Genomic DNA, 9,261 nt, shown 5'->3' with positions numbered 1-9,261 from the left:
CCGCTTCCCGTCAGCTCAGCGAAGTTAAGCCGGATCGAGCTTGGTTAGTACTACGGTGGGTGACCACGTTGGAATCCCGAGTGTTGTTCGTTTTTTTTTGCCTCTTTTTTTGCCCCTGCATGCCCATGCCCCTGCATGCCCATGTTTTTTCAAGTTGTCCATGTCTCTATGCCCCTAGCAACGCCCCTGCATGCCCCTGCATGCCCCTACATGCCCGCGTGCCACCCAGCAAAACCGGCCTCATCGGAGATAGTTAACCGCGCATCCGAAAGGCGACACGAAGCCGCCCGCGCTCTGGAAATGGCGAAAGACCGCGCCGTTCCCCTCCTCGGTGCCGAACGCGTGCTGGGGGACGTACGCATCGTCGACGGCCGCCGCAGCGACCGCCGCGAGCCGGGCCCGCGCCTCGTCGTCGTCGACGTTCGCGGTCTCCCGCGGGTCGTCGCGGAGGTCGAAGAGCCACGCCTCGCTCGCGTCCCCCGGCCAGCACTGGATCTGGTCGTAGGCTGTCACGTTGTAGAAGCCGAAGGTGTCGAAGCCGCACATGTACTTGTAGCCGCCCTGGACGACCGCGGCGAAGCCGTCCCCCGCGGCCAGGACGAGCGCGCGCGCCTCGAGCGCCTCGTCCGTCTCGCCGTCGCGGAGCGCCGCCCAGTGGTCGCGCGAGTCGTAGGCCGCGTCCAGGGCGCCGCCGGCGAGCGCCGCGGACCGGAGCGTCGCGAGCCAGTCGACGTGGTGCATCGGCGTGGAGTACCGCGCACCGGCCCGCCCCGAGTCGAAGGACGACGCGTAGAGGAACGCGCGGGGACTTTGACGCCGCCCTGGAAGCCCTGGAGCTTGGACCCGCGCAGCGGGTGGTTGGAGCCCGCGAGCTCCGCCGCGCACGGGTAGCCGCCGTTGTCGGAGACGACCGCGACGACGACGTCGCGCGACGACGACGCCCGCAGCGCGTCGAAGACGCGCTCGACATTGTAGTCGACGGTGACGAGGGCCTGCGCGAAGGCGAGGCGCTGCGCGAAGAGGCCCCGCGCCGCCACCGCCTCGAGCGTCGGCCGCGGACCGCCGAATGCGGCGGTCCAGTTGGCCGCGTGGAACTGCGCGTTCGAGTGGGGCGCCTGCCACGCCGCGTAGAGGAAGAGGGGTTTCTTCCCGTCGACGTCGGCGACGGCCGCGAGCGCCGCGCGCGCGAAGACCTCGTCCGTCGGGACGGTTCCGACCGTCGCGTCGTGGAACGCGAGCGCGCCGTCCGCCGCCTGGCTGAAGAGGTCCTTCAGCGGCGCCGAGCCTACGGGGAAAAAAGCTTCGCGTCGGAACCGCCGCGGGACGCCGCCGCGGCACCGCCGGCGCCGTCGACGAAGTCGCGCTCGGCGTCGGGCGTGTAGTCCAAATAGGAGAGCCCCGGCGAGAAGTAGCCCGTGAAGCCGTCGAAGCCGCGCGCCGCGGGCAGGTACCGCTCCGAGCAGTGGCCCACGTTCCACTTGCCCACGCCGCGCGTCGCGTAGCCGAGCCTGCGACGGATCGTCGTTCGGACGTTCACCGACAGGTGCGGGACGCCGCGCCCGCGCGCGCGGAGGTGGCCGGGCAGGAGCTCGACGCCCAGGGGGATGGAGTAGTTCGAGTAGGGGAAGACCTCGCGGTCCAGGGGGTCGTTCGACGAGAAGCCGACGCGGTGCGCGAAGCGGCCCGAGAGGAGCGCCGCGCGCGCGGGCGCGCACTGCATCTGGCCGTAGTAGGTGTCGAGGACGACGCCGCGCCGCGCGAGCGCCTCGAGCGTCGGCGTGAGCCCGGCGAGGTCCGTGGCGTTCGACCCCCAGGCCACGTCGTTGTGGCCGACGTCGTCGAGGACCACGAGCAGGATGTCGGGTTGTCGGTCGGTCGAACGACAGCGCGGTGATGGTGAGCGTCTGTCGTTCGCGGAAGAGGCACGCCGCGGCGAAGATGCTGAGCGTCGCCACGGCCGGCGCCTGCCAGCGCCGGCCCATCGTCGTCGTCGGGGCAGCCCTCGAGCTCGAGAAAAAAAAAGGCAACATGGGACCAAATCGACGTAAAATGCGTCGATTTCTCTCGGCTTGCCGTATACGATTGCTAACCAGCTAAACGAACACCAACGTTAAAAAAAAAAAAAAAACAGGATCCGAAGGACAAAAAAAGAGAATGCGAATTACCCGGATCGAACGGGTGACCTACAGATGGACCGTGAGATCTTCAGTCTGGCGCTCTCCCAACTGAGCTAAATCCGCAACTTGCCTTCAACTTGAAGGTAGCTTCTTGACGGGATCGAACCATCGACCATTACCTTACGAGGGTAGTGCTCTGCCACTGAGCTAAAGAAGCATCCGAGGAAGACCCCGGGAACCCGAAGGCGCCCGGAGGCCTGCCCCCGAAGCCAAGAAGCATCCGGGGAAGACCCGGATCGTCCCCATCAAGAGGAAAAAGAAGAAGTGACACCTCACGTGGGGCTCGAACCCACGACCACACGATTAAGAGTCGTGCGCTCTACCGACTGAGCTAGCAAGGCGCGCTACCGTTGGAGGAAACGACTGGTCCTGCTTGATGGAAGTTACCGTGGCAAAACTCTTTATCAAGGGGCTGCCCCACGGAATCGGGCTGCCCGGGTCATCCCTTGCGCTCGGGTCGAGCATGGTGGACATCCCTTGCGCTCGAATCGATCCATTGCGACGGCGTTCCTGATCCGTTGCGCACGATGGCGGAGCTCGTCGCCTCATCGGCATCGTCACCACTGGTCGTGTGCTCGGGTCCGCACGGCGCGCGCGTCCGCGCCGACGCGTCCCTGAGCTCGGCCCCGGCCTTCGAGATGCCGCGCGGCGCCGTCGCGCGCGTCCTCGCGCGGCGCGGCGTCTACCGCGACGACGGCCGCAAGGCGGAGCGGCTCCTGATCGATTGGCGCGGCCGCCAGGGCTGGGCGAGCGCGCCGTTCTTCGCCGCGGTCGACGAGACCGTGCGGCGCCGCGCGTCGTCCGAGGCGAAAAAAAACGCGCAGAAAACGGGCACCCTCCCGACGGACTTCCCGCCGCTGCCGCCGCCCGGCCCGTCGGACGCGCGGCTCGTGTCCGTCGTGACGCCGACGACGCCCGCGCGGCGCTGGGCGCACGCGAACCTCTACGAGTGCTTCGCCCGCCAGACCTACGAGCCGCGCGAGCTCTGCGTCTACGAGACCGGCGGCGCCGCGCCGAGCGCGTTCTGGCTCGAGGTCGCGGCGAGCGACGGCCGCGTGCGCTACGAGCACGAGCCCTCCGGCGACTCCAACCTCGGCGCGAAGCGCAACCGCCTCGCGACCATGGCGCGGGGCGAGGTGCTGGCCCACTTCGACGACGACGACTGCTACCGGTCGGCGTACCTCGCGCGCATGGTCGCGGGCCTCGGCGCGTCGGATTTCGCGAAGCTCCGCGCCGGAAACGGCCGGCGAGCCGGCAAAACTTCAAACCCTCTCGGTCACATCGAAGGCTGATATTCGGACGAATCGTCTTCTCTCTCGTCGTGTTGCATATTGTGTTTCCCGCCCAGGCGAAGCTCGCGTCGTTCGCGTGCTTCGACGTCGAGCAGAGCGAGCTCCGCGTCTTCGACAGCAAGGTCGACCGCGCGGCGTCCGAGGCGACGCGCCGGGGCCTGTGTGCAAATCAAATCTTCAACCCGACTTCAATGTGCGCTTATGCGAATGTTTTGACACGAGCACTTCCGCCGTGCTTCGAGAACTCGCTAAGAGCAATCGATTCGTCCAAAAATCAGCCGAATCGACTTCGATTTGACCGAGCTAGAGAATTCTGAAGTTTGGCCCCGACGTCCCAGCTCACTGGTTGATTTGCACACAGGCCAGGGCTGGCCCGAGTGGCACTCGCGGACCTGGGGCTTCGGCTTCTGCTACGTCTACACGCGCGCGCTCGCGCTCGCGCACCCCTACGACGCGGCCTGGCACATGGGCGAGGACTACTCGTTCCTCCTCCAGGCGTCGAAGCGCGGCGCGGCGTGCGTCGCCTTCACGGACGACGACGCGGCCGACCCCGCGGTGCTCCACGTGCTCCACCAGGGCTCCACGGCGCAGACGCCGGCGCGGCCCTGCGGCGCGGACGCGCGCGGGTTCCTCGAGGCGGACCTCCTCACGCTCGTGCGGCGCTCCGGCGCGCGGAAGCTCGCGCGCGTCGCGGCGGCCGCCGCGCGCGCGAGGCGCGGGCTCGCGGAGTAGAATGGGCGCGGTAAACGACGCGACACACTCCGCGAGCCTCGGACGCGTGCAATATCCCGACCTCCCGACCTCGGGCGGACGCCGTCGAGCGCCAGGTGCAACAACCGCGTCAAGCGCCCAAACAGGCGATACGAGAGCTCGACGAGAGGTGATGCGCCGGCGTCTCCGCTGCGACCACAACGCGCGCACGACCCACCGACCGTCGTAGGCGCGCCATGGACAAGGCTTTGAAGAAGAAGGCGAAAATGCTCAAGCGCAAGCTCCAGGGCGAAGCGAAGCAGCCCGACGTCGAGGAGGGCCAGTCGCGCGCGGCGAAGAAGAAGCGCAAGGCGAAGAAGAAGAAGGCGCCCGAGGACGACGACGACGCGGAGGACGTCGCCGCGGCGCCCGCCGCCGAGGAGGAGGCCGCGGAGGAGGCCGAGGCGGCGCCCGCGCGGCCGTCGAACGCGACGTCGATGTTCAGCGAGACGCGCTTCGACAGCCTCCCGCTGACGGACGGCACGCAGGCGGCGCTCAAGGCCATGGGCCTCGAGAGACTGTCGAAGATCCAGGACAAGGCCATCCCGCCGCTCCTCGAGGGCCGGGACCTGCTCGGGAACGCGAAGACGGGCTCGGGGAAGACGCTCGCGTTCCTCATCCCGCTCGTGGAGCTGCTGACGAAGGCGCGCTTCCAGCAGCGGAGCGGCCTGGGCGGCCTCGTGATCTCGCCGACGCGGGAGCTGTCGCTGCAGATCTACGGGGTCCTGCGGGAGCTGCTGAGCGTCGCGAAGCACGGCCACACGCACGGTCTGGTCATCGGCGGCGCGAACCGCCGCGGCGAGGCGGAGCGCCTGGGCAAGGGCGTGTGCATCCTCGTGGCGACGCCGGGGCGGCTGCTGGACCACCTGCAGAACACGTCCGGCTTCGTCTTCAAGAACCTGCTGATGTTCGTCTGCGACGAGGCGGATCGGATCCTCGAGCAGGGCTTCGAGGACGACCTGCGGGGCATCGTCCGCTGCCTGCCGGGCACGCGGCAGACGGCCTTGTTTTCGGCGACGCAGACGCGCAAGGTCGAGGACCTGGCGCGGCTGGCCATCAAGAGCGAGCCCGTCTACGTCGGCGTCCACGACGCGGAGACGACGTCGACGGTCGCGGGCCTCGAGCAGGGCTACGTCGTCGTCGAGCCCGGCGACCGCTTCCGCCTCCTCTTCTCCTTCCTCAAGCGCCACGCGAAGAAGCACAAGGTCATGGTCTTCTTCTCCTCCTGCAACGCCGTGAAGTTCTACGCGGATCTGCTGAACTACGTCGACGTGCCCGTGCTCGACATCCACGGCCGCCAGAAGCAGGCGAAGCGCACGGCGACCTTCTTCGAGTTCTGCCGCGCCACGTCCGGCGTGCTGCTGTGCACGGACGTCGCCGCGCGCGGGCTCGACATCCCCAAGGTCCACTGGATCGTGCAGTACGATCCGCCGGACGACCCCCGCGAGTACATCCACCGCGTCGGCCGCACGGCGCGCGGCGGCGATGGCGACGGCAAGGCGCTCCTGTTCCTCATTCCGTCCGAGCTCGGCTTCCTCAAGTTCCTCCGGGCGGCCAAGGTCGCGCTCCACGAGTACGAGTTCGCGGTCGGCAAGGTCGCGAACGTGCAGTCCGCGCTGACGAAGCTCGTCGAGAAGAACTACTACCTCCACAAGGCGGCCAAGGACGCCTACCGCTCCTACCTGCTGGCCTACGCGTCCCACGGCCACAAGGACGTCTTCAACGTCCACGCGCTCGACCTCGCCGCCGTCGCCGCGGCCTTCGGCTTCGCGGTGCCGCCGCGCGTCGACCTCAACCTCTCGGCGCGCGGCGACACCCAGGCCCGCCGCAAGCAGGGCCGCGGGCCCAAGGACCAGCGCCGCGCGTCCGGCCACGACTTCTCCGCGTCCAACCCCTACGGCAAGCGCGCCAAGGGCGACGCGCGCCAGTTCGCGCACTAGGGGGTAACCGGCGTCTCCTCCGGCCCTTCGCGCGGGGGTCCGGTGATCGAGGCCGCTGGCTGCGAAGTACGTCTCGATATCGATCGCGCGCGCCGTGAAGGGCAAGAATGCACGCACCCACAAACCCGACGCTCGCCGAGGTTTCTCAGGCAGATTGGGGCAAACCCGTCGGCGTCTGCATTGGTGTGTCGGCCCCGAGCGAGACGCGCGGTGTCGGGGGCCCGATGGCCCACCCGCAAGACCCCGCGGCCTACGCGGGGGCGCCGGGGTTCCCGGGGGAAAAGCGCCTGGACCCCCCGGCGCCGCCGCCGCACTACCTCCCCATGGGCCTGAGCCCGCTGACGACGACCCAGGACCTGCGCGCGGCGCTGCCCCCGACGAACTTCGCGCCGCTCGCGGGCTACGCGCCGGGCTCGCCCTGGGCCGCCGACGGCGGCGGCGGCTGGGCCGGCGGCCCGCAGCCGGGCTGGGGCGCGCCGCCCGCGGCGCCCGCCGCGCCGCGACCGGTCTCGATACCGGCGCGGCCGGCGTACGCGCCGCAGCAGGCGCAGCTCGGCTCCGTCTACGCGCCGTCGTTCCAGCCCGGGGCCGCCGCGCCGCCGGCGACGGGCTTCAACGCCTTCCCGGGCTTCGGCGCCCCCCAGGGCTTCGCGCAGGGCTTCGCGCAGCCGAGCCAGGGCTTCCCGCAGCCGAGCCAGGGCTTCCCGCCGCAGCAGGGCTTCCCGCAGCAGGGCTTCGCGCCGCAGCAGGGCTTCGGCGCGCCGCAGGGCTTCGGCGCGAACGCGCCGCAGGGCTTCGGCGCGAACGCCTACCAGCCCTACGGCCAGCCCTACGGCCAGCCGGCGCCCTACGCGCGCGCGGCGCCGCAGCCGGCGCCGCAGCAGCCCCGGCAGCCGCCGCAGCAGCCCCCGGCGGCGCCGGCCGGCGGCGACACGCGCAAGGACGACCGGCGGCGCCGCGGCGAGCGGTCGTCGCGGCGCAACGGCGACCGCCGCGGCGCGCCGCCCCGCGCGGCGATCGAGCTCAACCGCCGCTTCATGGGCTGCCGCAACGCCGGCGACGTGCTGGCGCTCTACGACTCGACGAAGTGCGTCAACGACGTCAACCTCGCCACGGCGTTCACGCGGCTCAACCGCGGCGAGAGCGGCCGCGACGGCGAGCACCGCCGCGGCGGCGGGCCCGGCGCGCAGACGGCGCTCGCGATCCGCAACGACGCGCGGTTCCACAACATGCTCGACGAGGCGTGGATCAACGTCGCGACGGACCCGTCGTGGTGCGGCCCCCAGTCGCTCGCGAACATCGCCCACTCGCTCGCCAAGCTCGGCTGCGGCACGCAGCTCAAGGAGCGGCGCGTCCTCGCGGAGATCGCCAAGGTCGCGGAGCTCCGGGTCAAGATGTTCTCCGCGCGCGAGGTCGTCAACGTCGCCTGGGCCTACGCGACGGCGCGCACGGGCGGCGGCTCCTTCTACGCCTGCCTCGCCGAGGAGACGGAGGCGAGGGCCGCGGAGCTCAACGCGCAGGAGCTTTCTATAGCTTCTTGGGCGTTCGCGACGGCGGGCCACGCGTCCGACGACTTGTTCGCCGCTTTGGCGAAGGAGTCGGAGCCCAAGGTCGCGACCTTCAACGAGCAGAACCTGTCGAACACGGCCTACGCCTTCGCGCTCGCGGGCGTCCAGCAGGGCAGCAAAAGAGAGCGAAATTCCCAACTTCAAAGGCTCCTATCTCGGCCGTTTTCCACTCGTTTCGGCTGATTTTTGGACGAGCGATCATCTCTCGGAAGGTTCTCGAAGCGTGGATGCGTTTCCCGGAACGCGCGCGCGCGGAACACTCACGTTGAAGCGACGTTGAATCACCCTTTTGCTGCCCAGGCGTCCAGGCGCCGGAGCTCTTCGACGCGCTCGCGCGCGAATCCGCGGGGCGAGCGTCGGAATTGTCCGCCCAGGCGATCTCGAACATCGCCTGGGCCTTCGCGACGATCAAGCACAGCGCCCCGCGCCTCTTCGTCGCGCTGGCGTCCGAGGCCGAGCGGCGCATCGCGTCGCTCAACACGCAGAACATCGCGTCGATCGTCTGGGCCTTCAACAACGCGCGCATGTCGCACGCGGTGCCGCGGCTCTACGTCGCCGTCGCCAACGAGGTGCTCGCGCGCCTCGCGCGCCCCAACGCGCGGGACCAGTTCAGCCCCCAGGGCATCGCGACGATCATGCTGAGCTGCGCGACGTCCTTGGCGTCGCCGGGCGTCGTCTTCGAGGCGTTATCGGCGCACGCGGCGACGCGGCTCCACGAGTTCAACACGCAGGACCTGGCCAACGCCGCGGGCGCGCTGCACGCCATCGGGGCGTCGGCGAAGGCGCGGGAGCCCCTCGAGGGGTCCAACTGCTTCGAGCACGACGAACTCGCGCGGTGCCGCGAGCTCTGGGACCGCGTCGCGCGCGCGGCCGCGCGCATGGAGGGGCGCCTGGGCGCGTTGGGCATCGCGGCGTTGGTCCACGTCTACGCCAAGGCGAACCAGAAGCCCCGGGAGCTCTTCTGCGCCGCCGCGCGCGAGGCCGCGGGCCGCGCGCGCCAGTTCTCGCCGCAGCAGCTCGCGAACGTCGCGTGGTCCTACGCCAAGGTCAACGTCGACGCGCCCCAGCTCTTCGAGGCCATCGGCCGCGAGGCCGCGCGGCGCGCCGACGACTTCAAGCCCCAGGAGCTCGCGAACATCGCCTGGGCGTTCGCGACGGTCGGCGCGGCGACGACGGAGCGGCTCTGCCGCGACCTCGCGGACGCGTGCGTCGCCGCGGCGGCTTTGTTCAAGCCCCAGGAGCTGGCGAACCTGATCTACGCCGTGGCCATCGCCGGCTGCTGGGGCGAGGCGCGCCTCGTGGCCGCTTTGGAACGCGCGGTCGTCGGCGTGCCGTGGTCCGAGTGGAAGGTCTTCGAGCTTCGAAGTCTCGCGCTCGTCCAGTACCACGCCAAGGCGGAGGCGGGCCTGGAGCTCTTCCGCGACGACGCGACCTTCGACACGGTGCTGGAGAACGCGCGGCTGTCCGCGGACGTGACCGTTTCTCGCACCCAAGCCGAGGTGAGCCAGCTCTTGGGCGACCTGGGCTGGGCCCA

General features: G+C 70.0%; 2 protein-coding genes across 2 annotated transcripts; one reads left to right on the top strand and one right to left on the bottom strand.

The window, feature by feature from the left end:
- Positions 1–206: 206 nt before the first annotated feature.
- On the bottom strand, positions 207–1,720 carry ARS7 (hypothetical protein; the record flags this gene model as incomplete). The annotated part of the gene is made up of 4 exons (XM_009040219.1): positions 207–239; positions 313–808; positions 844–1,285; positions 1,339–1,720. The coding sequence occupies 4 exons, from the start codon at positions 1,718–1,720 to the stop codon at positions 207–209; spliced, it is 1,353 nt and encodes a 450-aa protein (XP_009038467.1).
- A 2,900-nt stretch (positions 1,721–4,620) lies between these two features.
- AURANDRAFT_10453 (hypothetical protein) lies at positions 4,621–6,153 on the top strand (the record flags this gene model as incomplete). Its single annotated transcript, XM_009040327.1, has 1 exon — positions 4,621–6,153. A coding segment is annotated over one exon (1,533 nt), but the record flags the coding sequence as incomplete, so codon positions are not given.
- Between the last annotated feature and the right edge of the window lie 3,108 nt (positions 6,154–9,261).

The sequence above is a fragment of the Aureococcus anophagefferens genome, assembly GCF_000186865.1.
Source record: "Aureococcus anophagefferens unplaced genomic scaffold AURANscaffold_14, whole genome shotgun sequence".
Classification (NCBI taxonomy): domain Eukaryota; class Pelagophyceae; order Pelagomonadales; family Pelagomonadaceae; genus Aureococcus; species Aureococcus anophagefferens.
The sequence above is the reverse complement of the archived record's forward strand: the minus strand, read 5'-3'. Positions and strand labels throughout refer to the sequence as shown.